Source organism: Haliaeetus leucocephalus, unplaced genomic scaffold (assembly GCF_000737465.1).
Source record: "Haliaeetus leucocephalus isolate CR32 unplaced genomic scaffold, Haliaeetus_leucocephalus-4.0 Scaffold262, whole genome shotgun sequence".
Classification (NCBI taxonomy): domain Eukaryota; kingdom Metazoa; phylum Chordata; class Aves; order Accipitriformes; family Accipitridae; genus Haliaeetus; species Haliaeetus leucocephalus.
Window position 1 is genome coordinate 4,874,590 of NW_010972698.1, and position 19,608 is coordinate 4,894,197.

The 19,608-nt window shown below is 43.4% G+C and overlaps 1 protein-coding gene across 1 annotated transcript; it reads left to right on the plus strand.

The window, feature by feature from the left end:
- The first annotated feature begins 15 nt into the window (after window positions 1–15).
- Window positions 16–18,565, plus strand: SLC25A43 (solute carrier family 25, member 43). Its single transcript, XM_010568943.1, has 5 exons — window positions 16–287; window positions 3,342–3,583; window positions 4,583–4,755; window positions 16,970–17,104; window positions 18,194–18,565. The coding sequence occupies exons 1-5, from the start codon at window positions 16–18 to the stop codon at window positions 18,395–18,397; spliced, it is 1,026 nt and encodes a 341-aa protein (XP_010567245.1). The 3' UTR covers window positions 18,398–18,565.
- Window positions 18,566–19,608: the final 1,043 nt, after the last annotated feature.

The window sequence follows — 19,608 nt, forward strand, 5'->3', positions numbered from 1 at the left end:
GAGCCGAGCCGAGCCATGGCCACCTGGCGGCGGGACGGCCGGGTGACCGCCCTGCAGCGACTGGGCTGCGCCGGGCTGGCGGGAGCGCTGAGCCTCAGCCTGACGGCGCCGCTGGAGCTGCTGACGGTGCTGGCGCAGGTGGGCACCTGGCACTGCCGGCGGGGGCTGCGAGGAGCCGGGCAGAGCCTGTGCCGAGCCGAGGGGCTGCGGGCCCTCTGGAAGGGGAACCTCACCGCCTGCCTCCGGCTCTTCCCCTACAGCGCCCTGCAGCTCGCCGCCTCCCGCCGGTAAGCCAGCGGGGCCCCGGGACGGGACGGGGGTCCGCGGGGAGGGGGTGCCGCTCTCCCTCCGGCCTTTCGTGCCCGGAACGGGAGAGGAGGGGAGGAGAAGTGGAGGCGCTTAGTCCGCGGGGGCACGGGGATGTCTGTGGCTCGGCTGCCTGGCTGCCCGGTTGCGCGTCCCCTCTCCCCAAGGACGCGTACCCTGGCCGGTCGCTTCGTTTATTTCGCTTATTCGGCAGGCAGCGAGTCTCGGTGCCAGGCGATATGCCAGAAGCCGCTTATAGAGTCGGAGGTGTTCTTCGGTTGATAGTCTGTTAAATCGCTTCTGCTCCGCCAGATTCCTTTAGAAAGGAAGTCACAGCGCTGCCCGCAAACGCGACTGCGGCATCTGTTCTTTGCAGCCAATTTATTTTATTCGTTTATACGCTCTCAAGTACTTATATCGTCTGCGGCAAAGAAAGTAACAGCAAAATCATGATTCAAATTTTTCACCCTATTATGCAAATTCGATCGGGTTTGAAGCCGATCTGTGACACTGTTTGTTTCAAGACCTTGTTTTCGGTGATACACAGACATTAAATTAAGGTAAACACTGGAAGGACTGCAGCAGGATCAACATGGAGCGGCGCTGCCTGAGCTCTGCCAGCCCGCGCTGTTTCCTAGGATTCCCTTTTGCTGCCTCTATCTTTCAGCCTTGGAGAGGAGCGCCTGACTGCTTGCACACACCAGCATGTTTTGCCACTTCCAGAGTTGGGTTTGTTTCTTTTTCTTTTTTTTTTTTTTTATTAAGGTCAGCTGTGCGCATGGTATGCACTTGACATTTCCGCCCAGCTGGGCGATGGGTTATTCCAGTTCGTGGGCCGTGCCGAGTGGGGAGAACCATGGGCTCAGCCCACGCTGGCCAATCCGGCCCGCTGCCGCCCTGGCCCGGGCTGACGCTGCGCAGCCTGCTGGGGTTTGTCACTCATCTGGTGAGCAAGAGTCATCCTCCCGGCTCTGCCCGCGCCTTTTAGGAAATGATAGACGAGAGCGACCCTGGAACCGGGCAGCTTTGTCGCGTCCTTCTGCTTGTAATGCACGCGGTGGTCAAACAAGGGGAGGCGTAATAATGGCAGCGGGAAGGCAGAAACAGTGATTTAAATGTAAAGTTCCCAGAAGAGTCGGTGTGTTGCACCAGTATGAACCAGTGGATTTTGAGCAAAGTCACTACCTTAATTGTTCGTTCGGCTTGAAAGGGTGCCTTCCCTTTGCAAGGCTGTAGTTTGTCTCTAGTTTGCTCACGGTGTTCTTTTGAATTACAAGTGGAAGTAGGCTACCAGGAAATTAAATAAAAGCAGCCTACACGTATTTCTTGATACCTTATTTGGGGATTTTTTTAATGTATTTTCTAGTGGGAGAATGGTGTATATAAAGGCAAGAAACGCAAAAAGAGAAATGTTTCACGGTAACTGAAGTAAATAGTAATGCCAGCTGCAGAAGGACCTGGGCTGAGCACAGTCAGCAGCCCCAGGAATGGCGGTGCGGGGGGAGCCGGCTGGGGAAGGGGGGGGTTAGCTGACTCTGCACTCCCTCTGGGGTTACTGTGCACAGACTCTGTCTTTCCGTGGCAGTTTTAAATGTTATCTGGGTAGAGCCTTAGAGACACCCCACCACCCTCCCCACACATCTGTGCACGGACAGGAAAATCAGGCTGCGTTGCTTTAGGGACTGTACAAGACACACAGGAAAAAAAAATTGTATCCTTTCACTTCTGCTTGGCTAGTCTTTGTGCTCTGGGCTCTCTCCAGGGCACGAGACAAGTAGATGCAGGGATCTGTCATGCGGTGGAAAATGCATGCTCATGTGAAAAAACATCAACTGAGCAAGCAGTGACTTGCAAATCTTTGCAAATTATTTTGTTCTGGACGTGGTAACACTGTGTAGTTTAAATGTAAATCTGCTGTTTAGGCAGTTTAGTTAATACTTCCAAAATAGAATAATAAGTTTCTTTACCACGAGCTAAGAGTCTCCTCTCAAGTCTTTTTACGTGCTTCTTGCTGCCTCCATGACACTTCTTCCTGATGTAGGAGGGCCCTGCGAACATAGAAAAGTCCTTCTGTGCATCATGAATGCGCGAGTTGTAGGTTAGCCTTTAAAACTCTGTGCTTCAATTTCAAAATTTCAAATTTAGACTTAACCTCCTGAGCATAATAGTACCTGGGCAGAAGTCTTCTCTGGAGAAGTATCCCTGCAGACCTTTGTGTCCCAACATAAGCAACAGAGGAAGGTTCAGTTGTTCTGGGAAGGCCTATGATGACGTTACCTATGTATTTCTTCTTGAAATGATAACTTTGGGGGGCTGAACCAATGTATCTAACTGATGACCGATGATCAGAGAATTTCTTGCAGATGTGTTTTAAGTCACGGTAATTTTCATCCTGTAGATGGAAATACAAATGAGGATTCTGTGGTCAAAAATTACTTTAAAAGTCTCTTGCAAAGCAAACAAGTAAATAATTTGAACAGTTAGTCTCCGTATCTTTAAAGAATTTTTTCATTGTTGAACTGGTGCTCTGCACCTCCAGCATGGTACCACAACTCAAGCTATGTGAGCTTAGTCGGTGCTGAGAACTGCGGTGCAGGTAGGGCTATGCAAGCTGCCTCTACAAAAGGCCTTTCAGGTACTGGAAGTATTTTAGGTCAGTAACACTAAAATCAAAGCAAATTCCATTTGCAGAGGTTTTTTTTCCAGTCCTTGGCTTAATTGTTAACTATAACTTTTGCATTTCTGCACTTATGTGCAGCATGGATTTACCCAAAATCTCTTTGGGCTCTTAGGCATGTTTTCTGGACTCTGCTCATGTTTGTCTGTTCACATGTTCTGTTTCACAGAGGTTCTAATGCTTGTGTGGTGTTATATATAGTAAGGTCTTGGATGAAATACATGTTAAACTTTCAACTCCTGCTGCTGAAGGGGCTTGTGGGCAGAACAACAATTACATTGAGAATAATCTGCCTTAATTTTTCATGTCTTCTGTTTGTACTGCCATTAATAGTACCTCTTTTATGTGTTTACTCTAGACTTGTTATACTTTTCACGGATGAGTTGGGTCATATCTCCCACTGGAGAGCCATTATGGCAGGAAGTCTGGCTGGCATGGTTGCAACCATCGTGACTTACCCCACTGATGTAATTAAAACACGGCTCATTGTGCAGAACCGTCTGGAACCATCTTACGAAGGAATTCTTCATGCTTTTTACAAAATTTATCGTCAAGAAGGACTCCTTGCACTCTACCGTGGTGTTTCACCAGCTATATTAGGTAAAATAGTAATGGGGGAAAATCACTTCATTGCACATTGTTTATTGCAGCTGTGTAGTTCTGCATTCATTTGCTCACCTGATATCAAAAGCAGATAGTAATGTTCTTCTTTAGAAGGTATGTAGATTTACAAGGCACAACAATACTGACTACCTCTGCTGCCGCTTTATTGCTTCAGATTATGACCAAGTGCGTAGCATTTTATGTATGGTTAAGTGTTCAACAAAATACTCTTTTCCTTCTTTTATAGATGATATAGTTGTGCTCGGATGCAAGATTTCCGCCATTTAACTCTTTTTAAAAAAAAATAAACATACACACACACACACAGTGTTCCTAATTCCTGTCTGGGTGTGAGAGTGTCTCCCTAGCTGTTCAGTGAAACCGGTATGAGCAGTAATATATAACTGATGTGAAAAGATTAGTGATAATCTCTCTTTACATTAAATGACTTTTTAATTATTTATTTACTCTCCATAGCTTTTAAAAATGCCATTTAACTTTGAGTCCAGTCTTTCACAATATGACATTATAAAAAAAGCACATAATAATGTATAATCCCACTATAAAATTGATGAGAGCATGAAACAAGCGAAAGAGGACAGAAGTATCCCTTATCAGCTTGACTGGAGAGGCAACTCTGTTTACCCATACAGCTGCTAGGGTTGGGTTGAATGGGAGAAAGAGCTTGTCACAAAAGAGAGAACCTGGAGAAAGAGCTGACCTGTCATGAGGCTAAAGCAGCTAATAATTCTGACAACATGCATGTTTTAATACGTAAATATATGCTCCTATCAGCACATCTAGATCCTACAATATGGGTGTTTGGTGGTAAACCAGTGACTAAAAAGTAACATTCTTCAAAATATTGATTGGGTTTGAGCAATGTGAGGTGTAAACTGGCAGCATCTCATCCCATCTTTCTAGGCTATGTGTTGAGCCGCTCTGTTTTCTTAGTGTACAGTGTGTTGATATAAACCTGTCTGGTTTGCTTTCTAGGTGCTGTCCCATTTTCTGCGGGCTCATTCTTTGTTTACATCAATCTGGACAAAATCTGGCGACAACCCATAGTTCATTTCACTCCTCTTCAGAACTTCATAAACGGCTGTGTAGCAGCTGGTGTGGCACAGACACTTTCTTTCCCCTTTGAGACTGTCAAGAGGAAGATGCAGGTACAGAGCACTCGTGTTATTAGTACTTTGTTATAGGTGCTTGTTGCAGGAGCCTGGGACAAGACTAGCCAGATGATCATGAGTGCCACTTTATTTCTCTTACCAGTAGGCTACAGAGACTTTGTTTTAGATTGGTTGGAGTTTGGGGTTTTTTGGTTTGGGGTTTTTTGGTGGGTTGGTTTGTTTGTTTGTTTTGTTTTGTTTTGTTTTGTTTTAAAGTCTGAAAATTATTGTTACAAGTGTGTTGTTACACTTTTAAGGTGGGTTCGAGTACTATCATGGGATATATGTATACTCTCAGAGTCTATGTCTTTAGCTTTATTTCTTTTCTTTTTCATAGCAATTCCATCAAATTCTCACAGTTCAGAATTGGCAAACCTTCAGGCAAATACAGGCATTCAGCCCCCTCGGTGGCAGGCAGGATGAATGAGATCCATGTCAATTTTCAGCGCCTGTGTGTCTGCCATTTATGCCTGATCTACATAATGGCAACCACAAGAAACTTGCACAGCAGATATTAAGTCTGAAGTGTCAGAACTATCCTCATTCTTATTTCTGACTCCTCTGGTTAACAAGTGACTTCCCAGTTGCTAGTGCTGCTGCTTTCCTGGAGCATCAGCAACATGAGTTACTATATCAAGTTACTATATCGTTTTATATTATCTTGCTGATCCGTTCTCCTGAAAGTTGAGTAATAATGATCTAAAAAAAAACCCAAACACAAAATAACCACTGCCCCACAGCTTCCATCTCACTCACATAATTCATTTGATGATGTTGACTTTTCATTAGAACTTCATCAGTAGAGGGACAGTGAATAGCTGTCATCATCTGGTGGCTCTCTGGCTGGGGCATATGAATTTGTTCTTTCAGCTTAGTTCATGGGACTGCAGATTTATAGGAAGCTTTTGTGATCTTCGAAAAAAAGCCGTCATTTGGTGTGGCAGCATTATGTAGATCCCCGTCCCACTCATCAAGTGGTAGCCTGGGTGATAAGTCACAAGCTAGCGAAAGGTCAGTGAAACTGTGAATTCCCCTCTCTAGGTTCCCTCTTCAGACAGGGTTCAGATCCAGTGGCACAGAAGCCTCGTTGCCCTCTCTCCATCTTGTAACAGAGGACCTGAGCAGGAGGAGTAATGTCTTTTATTAGACCAGCTCATGTAGCTGATGTGTCCAGAAGTCAAGCTTTAAGCTGAGCCCTTTCATCAGGTATCTCATAAAATGTCTCACGTGAGAAAGAGATTCTGAGTATGAAAACTTGATCGTTTTTCCAGCCGTATCAGTGGGTCTAAGAAAAGCAATTACTCCATACAAGTCCTCTTTTTCTGTATATCCTTAGGCTCACAGCAATACTGTTGCCCTAAAGAATAAAGAAAAGAAAGACATTTACAGTGCTGTTTCCCTTTTAATATTTTCTGTCAATACATCCGTTACTTGAACATTCAGTTTTTGTAATCAGTTCAAAAGCAACTTTCAGATGTAACTGGTGTGATGTCAAGTTCTGTGTCAAGCTTTGTCTTGACAGGCAAGTAGAGAAGTGGAACAGGCCCATCTTTCATTTTCCTGCCACTAGGTTGTACTCTTTCACCAAAGGGATGCCTAAAACATCTGATTGGCACTTCTAGAAATGAGAAGTGAACTGGATTTATTGCCTAAATATGTAGGAAGTGGATATGCTAAAAATACTTTGGAGAGAAAGAAGGCTTAACAACAGAGAGCTTTTTTTTCCTCATAGGTGCATTGCAACAACTGAATAGTGATTTTCCAAGCTTAGAGGAACACCTCCTGTTCAGGGATTTATTCTGAAGGCAAGGGAGAAGGCAAGGGTGTTTCAGAAGAACTAGCTGCCTAGGTGTGAAAGCCCGTAATTTGTTTGGTACTGGAAATTGTGTAAGTCACAGAGGCCTGTCCAGAAGAGAGACCTGTTGAAAATCACACCCAAGCTGATACTAAGAGCTCACTGGAACTCATGTAAGCTCATCCAAGAAGTTTGTTTTTCACAGTTAGCACCAAGGTATGGCCCAGCTTTGCAGGGATCAGCTCTGCTTTGTGCTTACTTGCTGGCCTGTTCGGTTTGCAGGGTGGTGGTCAGAAGAGAGAAATGTCTAGGACAGCACCAGAAAAGGTATCATGAAAGGGACCTAGAAAGGGGGAGAATAAAGAAGGGGGGAAAAGAGCTTCAAGACATTTCAGTGTTCTGTAGGAAACAGGGGAGCAGATATGTCTGATCACAGTTTTCTCGGACATCATATTCCGCTCAGCCTCCATTCAGTGATTCACCTTTCCAGCTGACAGAAAGAGGGGTGTACAAAGCCTTCAGCTACCCCTGGGCCTGGGGTGGGTGCTCTGCAGTGCACGTAGGGAGATGCTGGCTTTGCTTTGAAGCAATGAACGCTGGTTTCGTCTACAAAGAAGAACCCAGCACGTTGCGGACGTTGGTATCGGATTCTTCTTCCTTCCCTTCTGTCCCACTGATCTGACGGGTGGAGACAGTATTTTGCCCAAGAAGACTTTTCCAGTGAATCTATTGGTGATGGTGAACCAGGGAGTTGTAAGGCAGTCTCAGGAGCTTCAGAAACTGAGAAACTAGGACACAAGGCTGTCTCCTCTGATTCTGGGATGGAGTACAAGCCTGAGACCAGAACATCCAGTTCAGATCTTTACCTGACATGCTAGGCAGTCTTGGAAGGGTTAGCTCCATCCATCTGCTCACCTAGACAATGCTTGAATTGTTTGCGCAGACTAAAAAATGAATTCTGCTATGGGAGGAAGGATAAGGTATTATTTTTAATCTCAGTTGTAATAATTTTGTTTCATCCTTTCTCATTTTATATATCTGAATCCTACACTTCTGATGTCAGCAGCTTCTGTCACTGACATCTGTGGGAGTAGGAGCTGACTGTGAGTGAACAATTCTTCCTCTGTGTTTTGGTGATGATTTATGATGTCGGATTTGCTCTGTAACCATGGCTTCTTCCCCCTCTGCCATTAGGATTATCTTTATCATGTTTACTTTTTTTTTTTTATACAAAGATGCTGTGTTGCTAAATATACTTGAACATTTTTCTTAAAAGAAATGTTAATTAATATGAGTGAGTCTTACTGAATATGTGAGTTCTCTATGTTGTGCTTATCCTAATTTTATTCCTTTGTCTTCCTTTTTTCACTTTGCTCCTGATTGGCATGTTAGAGAATGAAGAGGTACTGTATGCATGTTTTGGCATGGAAATATGGCTTTTGTTGTGCATCTGCAGAAGGGGATTAGTGAAGGAGAGGGTTATTCAAAGGGATGTTCTATATCAAATGCTTTCCTGACTCACTCTTATGCTGAACAAAAACTTACTGATCTTTATATCCTTTTGACTGTTATTCTTGGCTTTCCTTCCTTACTTCACAATATCATGATCTTAAATCCAGTATCTAAGCAATATTCAAGTACTGCACTTTTACCTTGTAGACTTGCATACAAGAACACTTTTTTTTTTTTTTTTTTTTAACCTTAAGCAGAGAAATACTTGCCTATGAATGAGTCTGGTTCTAAGGGAAGCACTGATAATATTTTTCCACTTCCCCACATCATCTTTTTGCCTATGATGACCTTCATGAGTGCATATTGGACTGAGCTCTGGCATTACAGCAAGGGAAGATGAATTTAGAGCTGTTATATGCCATACAGAAGATTATTATTAGAATGACACCGATCCCAGGCTATGTGTGGAACTGAAAATCTACAAACATGCAAATGGTCAGCACAAACCTAATACCCAAGTTTGGCGCTTCCCTCTGTGCACATGACCCTCAGAAGTAGGCTCAGATACCCCTGGCTGGTACTTCTCGGCCTTCGTTCCAAATTGCCCCGTGACTTTGGTAGTTTTGTTAGGCAAAATGCACAAAGATGACCCTGAAGTTTCACAGATACTCTGTCAACTGTACAGTTAGTCCTCATTTGCTTACATGAACAAATTTTGTATGGCTTGCAGAAGCTCAGTCCTGCCCCCATATTTTGATGGGATAATGTGTTTCAATTTCTGTGACTAAAACTCGTCTGAAACTCCTTTGCCAGTAAATGCTACTCAGGTATAGCTTTACCATCAAACCCTTGTAATATAGAATAAGCATACTTAGTATACTGCAGGATTCACCACATTTTTGGTGTTGACTGCACAGCATCCTCAAGTTATGAGGACATCTCTCCAGGGAAAGCATTGTTCAGTAGCAATCTTTCTGTTTTAAAATCCAGGCTTTGAATTCCCTTCACTGCCTTAAACAAACAGGGTCACTGTTCTTGGTTAGTGTAGACTGTTGCTGTGCATCACACAAGAAGTGGCCTCTCTTCAGTGACAAAAGTGAATTGGTTAGGTCTCGGCTGCCTATAAATCTGCAATGTGGTTTGGGGTTTTTGTTGGTTTTTTTTTTGTTTTTTGGAACACAAGATGCTCTGCAAGTGTGAAATCTGTGGTAAATTACATAAATGCTATGAGTTCTTAGTAACCTGGAGAAAACTCAACAGTTACTCCCTTTGTGAGGTGGCCTGTATAAAATAAGTGCAATCTTGTGCCCTGTTGGTGCATTTCTAGTCTGTTAAAGGAGCAACTGAAGTCTCTCTTTAAAAGTGATACTGTTATTTAAGTATTTATTTAAAATTAGTCCCCTAACTACGTTCCTTGCATCGTAAAAGTCAGTCTAGCAAGAACCCAGTGGCTGGGTTATAAACAAAGCTTTGGAAAAGAAAATGATAAATGTTCATTAGAAAAGCACCTTCTCCCTGCTGAAATGAGGAGATAGTGCTCCTGCGTTGCTTAAACATGAGTAACTTGCGGAGAGTGCTCTGTCACTGGAGATAGTCACTGGTGCTGGTATGGCAGCCTCTGAAAGCTCTCAAGCTGTGGCGTCCCTGCTGTTTGTGAGATCTGTGTTCTGGTCAGCTGGGAATATGAAAGTTATTGGAGTCATGACCTGGTTTAAAAATAAGAAATCCTTTTTGGGTCATGTGGTTCACACGACATTTCGAAAGCATATGTGCTCTGAGACTTTGTGCAGGGAGACCCTTTAATAGTGAACGGCATGGGAGCCTGAGCCTTGAAAATTTTCAGAGATGGAGCCACCTGAGTGAACAGAGTGGCAAATTCCATAGTGTGGAAGCAAATAAGGAGCAATATTACTACTTTAGTCTGATTTCCTGTGGAAGTAAGGCATATATGGTTGCTAGCTGTCTGTCCTTGCCCCCAATAACTTTTGATCCTGCTGTCCAACTAAACTCGACGAAGGAGTGGAGGTTTCAGAGATACTAACTTCCTTCAAGTGTTGTGAAAACAAGTGCACAGATAGAGATGAAACTCCAAAAATATCTCACCTGCGGGGGAGGCTGCAGTGTGAGTTCTTACTTTTCTTACTTCTCCCTATGATCTCATGCTCCCCTTCTCTTTGCTGCTGGGGTTCAAGCATCAGCCAGGACCCCATGCCCTGGGTGGTACTTGAAATTAGGACCAGCCTGGCTCCTCTGATTATTAGCAAATAGGTAATAGATGTCAGATTCTGGTTTTGGTAAAATCCCTTCCTTCCTTCTCTTTTTCCCTATGTCTAAATGCTTTGAGCTACCAGCATTTTTTATTGTTTCATTGATGTTACTATAAAGATATTTTATACCACTTTCTGTGAGGCTGTTGCAGAATAGTGCCCTACTGCCTTGGGAAGTACTTGGTCCAGTAAAAGGTTGAGACAATGCCTGAAAAAAGCTACTGAGTGTAACATGTGCTTTGCCTTCTGTAACAGCCTAGATCAGCTTTTGCGCATCTGAACAAACCTCAGAAGCATTTCTCTTAGATCCCCAGACTTCCACAGGAGAGAATCATGAAGACTGACTGCCTGTGAAGTCCTGAAACACGGAACAGTGTCAGTGGAAAAACTGGTTAAGAGGGAAAAATGGTAAATCAAGAATCTGAAGGTGGACTGGGCTGATCTAACAGTCAGGTCTGCCTTGTGACAGCTCATGCTATGTCTAGTGGTCTTTAACCCTGTTCATCCAAGGAGCTGTGGTGTGATAAGTATGTCATACTCATTCTGAGGTGGACTACAGCAGTAGCTTAGCACTGCAGCACAGTGGTCTGCTGAAGAAAAGCAGGAAAACGCACCGTACCCATTTGAAATGCAGGATGTCTGAGGGCGGGCAGAATGCAATTCTCTCCGAATGATTTTCCCAGACACTGAAGGGGCCTCGACGCTCCCAGTCCTAGATTTGGTAGTGCCAGCTGAGCATGGCCACCAGCCTCTTACAGCCTCTGCAGCTCTGTGATCAGTGTGGATCTCGCTCATAAGCGAGAGCTCTTTAATCTGCTTTGGGGCAAATCAGATGGGTTAACTCAGCCCACCTTTTTAAACTTGGTAAGCTCACCCAGCTGATGCAGCCTGAGACAGGTTAGGGTATGCTGCTGTGTGCACACAACTGTTATAACCATAATTTTCAGCAGGGAGACAGTAATATCTCCAGAGTGACAGCTATCACGGTTACCCCTAACATGAGTACTTTTGCATCAGTTATACAGGAGAGCCTTGTATCCATTTGTCTGGGTTTAGAATGATATGCCTGTGACATGTAAGGTGATTAATTATGCAAAATACTCCATAAGCAGGAGCTAAAACTTTGTGGACACTCTATTCTTTTATATCTGATTTATTTTGATTTGGTGTAATTCCTTACCTCATCCACATAAGGCCAATGGAAATATCTCCTCTGTAAAGCCCCAGTCCTGTAAAATGTTAGTTTTCTCCTCAGTTCCTACACAGGCAGCAGGAGGTGCGGGAACTAGCATTGCTAGTCACTGTGCGAAGCGTGGGACCAAGCTAGCCGGCCTAAGGGTTTGCTCCATTAAATAAACTAGTGTTAATGTGCATAAAAATGGTGCACCCATTTGTAAGGATTGAGCTGAACCATCACAAGGCATTCAGAAACCACCCAGAGGTGTCCATGCAAGGGGTTTGCACTGCCTTGAGGAAAAAAACCTCTATATTCCACATCAAAGATTTCTTCATACGGCAGGTGTTAAAAGCTTAGGTTCAGCAGCACAGGAGGGATTCTGCAACAAACCGTGAAGCCTCAGGGAACAACAGGCCTGGGGATAACATATTTAAAGTTAAGAGTCAAAGTTTGGAGCAAGCAGTAAACTGTTCTGCTCATTCGGTGCCATTGATCTCAGAAAGGCGAGATGACTTGGCCCCAGTTCAGGTTACAAAGTAAAGGACAACATGTTCCTAGAGTGCAGAAAGCTGGAGGTCAGCTGCTCTGCTGCTCTGGAACCGATTGCCTCCTGATAGCTTGCTATGGTTTACCTTCCGACATGCCTGAATACCTCTGGTGGACTGTAGCCAGGGGTAGGTCAGCATTACCAAACCACTGACACAGGAAAGGTGACCACCACGTAAGGCTGTCCTCCAGCTGAAACGATGGGTTAGCCCAAGAGAATGCATGCTTTTCCCCCCGATATTAATACTCATTTACGTTTTAATTCTTTCTTATTTGAGTGGAATGAAACACTCTTTCAAAGCATTCAGCCTTCACTTGAGTGAAATTTCTGTTGACTGGAGTGGCATCAGCTTGAATGAAAACTGCAGTCTTTGTCCTTCAGTTTCCTCTGAACGACAGTTACGCTTGCTCGTTGCATGTGTCCTTATTAACCCAGACTGCAAAGACTTCTTATTTTAGCTTCCAGATTAAGAGTGTGAACTCTTGAGCTGTGTTGTAAACTGCCTTCATGTACTTTTTTTTTTTTAATTGATCAGAAGTGTAGGACACCCGAATCTGTTGAAAATATATAAATAACAAGCAATTTTACTGTATCTACCATCAGGATAGCATACCACCCATGGCAGCTATTCACTGTTAGTTGATCTTTCATACTCTGTGCCAACAGTACTGCATGCTCTAAAAGTGTATAAATACCAAATCTCTGCAGCAACAAACTTTCTGAACACCGAAGGGGGTAAAAAAGTACATGTATTGAGAGAAAAGTATTTCTAAATAGCCTCCGATCCATGTAAATTCAGGTAGTTGCAAACCAAAATGACCTAAAGCGCAAGAGGGAATTTTTTATTTGCATAGCTCTGGGCTCGGGCTCCAGTGGCCCAACCATCGTGTCTGCCATTTCCTCACTGGGAGGTCTCTGCTCCGTCCCCGTGTGGCTACTGGGAGCCTTGGAAAGGTTCAAGTGATTAATCTTTTGATGGGCATGGTTCCCACTGCAGCTGCGGTGAACTACATCCATCCTTCAATCCTAAGAGAGGAGGAGGAGAGGGGCTGGGGGGGGTCATTGAAGGGCTAATCTTTATAAGGGTCTGTGAGATTAGTTCCCAAACTGGGACTGTGTTGTTCTGGAAGTCACCTTATTGATACAGTCAATGGGAGGGATGGTGTCTGAAGAGTCTTGAGGTAACAATTAACAATTAGCTTGAGTTTTGTCATGACACTTCACCCTTATTTTGTTTCTATAAAAAACTGTGAGTGCAGGTAGTTGTGTTTGGGGTTTTTTTATACGTGTCTCTCTCTTGGGTTTAGATTGTCAAAATAGAGTGCTAACTTTGGGGATGTATCACAGTGATTTACTAGACTTGGTGGCCTCTGGATACTAAAAGATGGTGTTTGTGAGAGGGCAGATGGAGCCAATTCTGCATTTGATGTGCTTTAATCATTTAGAGAACCCATCGTCCATCAGAGGTAAAAAGATTAGCAACTTAGCCCCGCTATTACTATGACTAACAACTTGGCACTCTGTTATCAGCGCAGTGAGCTGTACTGTATCTCCAGCCTTCTGCAGTATGAGACAGCCGTAACTGGGGGGGGAAGGAAATCTTTAAAAATGTTCATAACAAACAGGTTTCCATGCAGCAGCCCATAGTGTCAAAGGGTGTCAAAAGAAAGGAATTCAAGCTGCTTTGAGGTGCATGGTGTGAAACATCTCTGTCATAAACCTGATCTTTTTGGCATGAGATTAGCTGTTTGATTTGTATGTCATAGTAGGTTTCTGCAAAAAAGGTAGAGAAACTAGTTTGGTCTGTTTCATTAATTCCATTTTCTGGCTCTGGTGCCATAAGGCGGTTGTGAGAATTGCAGTGTTGTAGACATGCTTAGATGATGCAGAACCACCCAAAACCCACAGCTATTTTTTTCATTAAAAGCAATGCCAAATGAAATGCCTTCCTAATTTTTTTCTTTTATTAAAAAATTTTAATTTTGTTTAGCTGTGTTCCAAAACACTGAAGTTTTAACTACACACAGTTTTTAGTTTTCCTTTTGTAGTAGGTGATTCTGAGATTCTGTGGACAATTGTTGCTTAAATAGTGTGTGTAGGGTCCTAGAAACATGCTGCTCCTGTAAAGCAGAAAGACTGGCAAAGCATACTTCACCCCACAGACTGAAGTCTTGAAAATGGCTGTAACCGTGGTGAATGTTACTGTAAATAGTCTTTCAGTAAATCTCTTAAGAGGTCAATGTCTGCGGGCAAATTAGAAGTCTGGGGGTTTGACTTACCTGTTCCTTTTCAACTGTCTTCTGGATGTGTTTACTGCGTGCAGAATCCTACTGAAATCTGCAGCGTGCTTGTCGCCTGTCTTGGTGGTGTAGGCAGGAGTACTGTAATCAAAACCCTTTGATAAGTGCCTTTGCAATGTGTACAGTAACGAAGGGGATTAAGTCAAACTCATGCAGTTAATTCTGGCAGGTCATGCCCTGCCTACCACAAAGGGACTTAGAAAGGAAGGGAATCACATGTTAACAGCATTCCTGCTTTCCTGAACGTTTTAGAAACCTGTCCCTCTACACTGCTTGGCTGCCTGTAACTTCCTTTACCAAAAGAGCTTGTGGAAACTGGCTGACAGTCCAGAAAGTAGAACAGGTTTTGAATCCAGCTCTCCTATGATTGCTGCTGCATTTTGAAGGATACTTGCATCATTTGAGTGCTCTTCTAAGCATCCCTGATGCTAATATCACCATTCTTTGTGGAACTGGTCCGTGAAGCCTCAGTTGCAGCACTCGGCATCTTCTACAGTACAGTCATGAGAGTCTTTGTGCAGGAGTTTCTCAAGTACTGTGGATTAAGGCTTGAAAAGTTATTTCTCTCTTTCTCACTGTTGGATTTAGCTACTGCTTTTTAAACCCTTACACCCCTCAAGTAACAGAGCTGAGCTTCCTTGTAGCAAATGAGCATAAGTGAACATGTGCATGTCCCTGGTGTACCAGACTAGCTCTATTACCTGAACTACCTGTAAGGGCAGGGCTGGTAATACTGTAAAATCACAACAGTTAAATCCCGTAACATCTGCCTCTCTGAGTCCTAAAACAGGAAGCTGTGGGAGCTTGCACCACAGTTAGGAATTTCGGAAACAGCTGTAGCCCCATGAAGTTAGCAAGGCCAATATAGATGCAAAGGGGACGAGCAATTAGAAAGTTGAAACACTTTCTTCCCCACAAATGTGATCCCTCTCTTACAAATCAGGTACACTGTTGAGAAAGTTCAGAGGGAAGCAAATGCTTCTGTTCTCCTTAAAGTGTAAAAGACCATGGATTAAATCCTCAGCCCTACTCTTGTCTGGGGTAAAAGAGCCAGGACATGATAAAGGGGATCCAGAAGATGACAAGTCAGGATGTGGTTGGAAGCCTATTGCCTTCTTTCTTAGTGCACACAGCTACTTTCCCAAAATCACCTCCCAAAGCCCTGTCAGAAGGAAACTATGGTTTTACCTGTTACCTGCCATCAGAATTATTTCATGTGCATTTCAATCATGCACAAAAGTGAGGAAAAAAATCACGATACCTGATTTTCTTGTAGATAAAGACTATGCAGTTGGTGTGTGTGATTAGGGGGGTTTTGTTAGCCTCTAAATTTTAGCAGTAGACTTGCCGGTAATGCAAGGGGATGCAACAGCATTAAAACTATTTGATTAGCAACTTCTCTTATATACCTGGAGCATGAGTTTTGATCTGTTTCCATTCCCAGCACTGAAGTTGCCAAGTATTTGAAATGCTATAGCTGGGGCATCTAGAGAATGTCATTACCACTTGTTGATTTATGAGAGGCTTGTCATAGGCTTAGCAGCTCTGAGAAGCTGTAAGTTAGTCTGGCCAAAGTCTGCTGCACCACATGGTGTTTCAGATCAATGAGGGGATAATGATATCCATATTCGCCAATCGGTTAACTGTACAAGTCCCATTTTTATCAAACTTCTGCCCTGTGGTGATCAGCTTGCACACACAAGTCATCAGCCTGTGTCCTGGGGTCCCCACACACTCGTGACTGAGAAGTGTCATTGCCATGTGTTTGAGTGAAACCCTGATTTGCCAATGCAAAATAAACCCATGGCTGCATGTGCACAGACGGATGAGGATGGGATTATTCAAGGTCAGGTTATCCTGTCTGTGCTAACGCAGTAGGAGATTAATGAAGGAAGGATTTTGCTGTTAAAAATGACACACTACACTTTTTCCATGTGAACGGACACTGTCTATACTGCAGTTGGAAATGTATCTGCAGTCCAGCAGGATGCTCCCAAGCTAACTTTAACCAGTCCGGATCAACTGACCATGTAGCAAAGATACAGGAGCACAGGCACCAACTGCTCCCCTACAGCCGTCGGTGGACTTGCACAGCCTGGGCTGAAATCTCTGTTTTTCTGTTTCTGCTGTGCTGTTGCCACTCAACCCGTAGCACGTTTCGCCCTTCTCATTGCGCTGTGGACCCAGCCTCAGCAGCCAGAGTCAAGCCAGCACGTTCTTCTGCTTTGATGGGAATTACAGGACGGCAGTGTAGCATCTGGGGCCAGCCCCAAGCTTCCCTCTCGTAGGTGCTCCACGGCCAGTGGTGTGAAATCCCTCTCCCAGACCGGAGCAGCTGGCAGACATGGGGCTGATGCGTTACGCGGCTCTAGTTCAGATGGTTTGTCTTCACAAGGGTGGGATTTATTTCTAATAGCAACGTGGCACAAGAGGAAGTGCTGCATGAAATTACGGCTCTCTTTCGTACCTATCGGAGAGTAAATTCCCTCCCTTTTTAGTTTGTATTTGAAGGCAAAATAGCTGATTCTTTTGGGTTGATGGAAGAATCCAGATCAGTCTGTTGAAACCTGGCCTTAAGCGTTCCTTACGTACCAGAATGGAGAAAATAATGATCTTCAATTACTTTAGTTTTCCTTTGCTTGTTCTAAATCCCCGTGGGTGTCTCTTGAACAGGCCCAGAGTCCTTGGCTTCCCCACTACGGAGCAGTTGATGTCCATTTTACTGGCATGGCTGACTGTTTCCGGCAAACTGTGAAGAACAAAGGCGTGCTTGGCCTTTGGAGTGGGCTCACACCCAGTCTGCTCAAGGTGAGGTTTTGCTTTCACCCTAATCACAGACTATCCTGAAGTAATCAAGACACACTTTTGGACAGTTGGGGTTATAAAGCTTATGACATGCCTCTGTGCTTATTAGCTGCTTATAGATGACAGAGTCTGTGACAGAACAGGCATAACTTCAGGCAGGTTATAAACCAGCTTTGGAACTTGGTTTGGTCATGTTTCCCCAAACGTAAGCTTGGCTTCTAGATGTCACTACTTTCAAGTTCACTTGAATGTCTTTAGAGAAGGGAGTGGTGCTAATGCACAAGGTAGGCTATGGATGGGGGGTTGCAAGGGATCCACTTAAGACAGCTAAACAAGTTCTACTTCTCAGCTGAGCTCCAGTAATTTGACATGTTGTACCGAGCTGTAAAGAAAATTGGGCGCGTATAAGCCACTTCCCCAGAAGTCAGAAGTAGTACTTTCGAACAGCTACTTAATGCATGCATATTGGTTACTACAGCCCTTGCTGAGTTGAAAGCACGAAATAAAGCATGGTAGCTTAAACAGAAGGTAATTTAGTTTACATAAACACATTTTATAGTGCTGCGGTGAGGATTACCTACATGGAGTACTATAGGTCAGCTAATGAGTGGTAATTGAGTGACAACGTGATTGTGATGGCCTGCCTGTGCCTGGCCCTACCTTGGCTGGTATAAAGCCACGTGGCACCAGAGCTGCTGATTCTGCGTGGGGCAAAAGAAGAAAATTGTTCACTCACTCTGCTGTATTTAGAATAAATCCCATATTTCGTACCGGGATTTGCTGACATTGCTTAGGATTTGCTTAGGTATTTGACAAGTTATGATAATCTATAGGCTAGCACAGACCTTGTTCCTCACAATATTGTTGTAATTAGTTATGTACCAATAATAAACTCCTACTTTTAGCAGGTGCTAGCCTAGTTTGAGGTGAGACTCTGATTTTATATAAATGGGCACAGGTCTATTAGCAAATCAGATCAGATTTGAAGTCCTAGAAGTTTCATTTTTTAAAACATCTAAGCTAAGAAGGCTACTACTGAGTCTAATATTGCTTTTTTATCTTATGTTGTGCTTTTTTTTTTAATTTTACCAGATTGTCCCATACTTCGGTGTTATGTTTAGCACCTTTGAATTCTGCAAGCGGGTCTGTCTTTACAGAAATGGTTATATTGAATCTCCTTTAAATTACAAGCTAACTCCTGGTGTGGACCAGAGTTTACAGCCACAAGAACTGAGAGAATTAAAGCTCCTCCGAAGGCAAAATTTTGAGCCAACGAAATCAGCGCTTGAAAACTGACATCAGAGTCATTGCAGATATACACAGTACCTTTCTGAAGGACCTTTGCAAGAAAGACATGCTGAACTTACAGGTACCAGCGTCTCAGCGGATTGCATGGTTTTAGTACTGAGACATCAGTGCCAGGAATGAATAAATCTTGTATCTCATTTGCTGAATGGATATAAACAATATGAACAGCAAGCATATACTGAAGAGGAGAGATGCAACTATGCTATTGGAACTTGAAATTACGTTATTCTAGGTGCTTTTCAATACTGAATAGCCATTTTGAGATAAAACCACTTGCAGAAAGGCAAGAGAACTGAGATGAGCGTATAAATTGTATCTTCAAAAATATTAAGAAAATCCAAATGGATTTTTTTTTAAGTAATCTGAGATACCAAGTCAGCCAAAAATGATAAACAGACTGAAATACGTACAACATGCAAGAATTTCTACTGAAATCTTTTTTTTTTAGTGATACTGTGTGGACGTGGCATTCTGCGGATGCAGAATTAGTCTCAGTTCAGTCACACTCCAGAATCCCCTCTTCAGTTCTTCAGTTCTTGAGACTTACTTGAGAATAATAATTTTGTATGAATCCTTGGCGTAAAGATGAAAATATGCTGCTGCTACTGTGCTTTTACTAAGAGAGGATTGTGATGTGCAAAATGAACTGTAATACACTGGAATAACAATCTTGGAAACAAGTGCGTACTAGAAAATCTGCCCCCCTTTCTTCCTGTGTTGTTACTGCATGTATGTGAATTATTTCAGGCTTTGAAAAATAGTTTTTCCTGAAGTTCTCTAACTGAAATATTTCCTGAAAAACGCAGTTCTTAAATGTATTAGATATTTCAGACCCACGAGCCTTGTCATGTTGTTTTGGTATTCTTAAAGCTCTATTTTTATATTAAACTACTTTTTAGTTCCTGTGCACAGACTCAGGCCTACTGTGCTGCTCAGACCTTGCCAGCAGAATAGTGCTGTGCACACAACCTGTGATTTTTCCACTTTAGCTGCTGTGATGCGGGAGCCACAGATAGTTTCTGTAGATAGGAACCTCTCAGCAAGGCCACGAGGCTATTGCTGGTGCCAATGCAATCGATGGGCATTGAGCGGTCTAGGGAGCTTTTGGACAATAAAAGATCATCTTGGTGTTTATACCTGAGGACCTGGGGTATTGCTCTGGTTCCTTTGTAGAAGTACAGCTATGGAACAGCCCCATC

Bases quoted from the DNA above. Each gene is read 5' to 3' on its own strand.
- SLC25A43 (XM_010568943.1), top strand. From the start codon at position 16: ATGGCCACCTGGCGGCGGGACGGCCGGGTGACCGCCCTGCAGCGACTG. The intron at 288-3,341 runs GTAAGCCAGCGG...TGTTTACTCTAG, and splicing joins CAGCTCGCCGCCTCCCGCCG to ACTTGTTATACTTTTCACGG. The intron at 3,584-4,582 runs GTAAAATAGTAA...TTTGCTTTCTAG, and splicing joins TGTTTCACCAGCTATATTAG to GTGCTGTCCCATTTTCTGCG.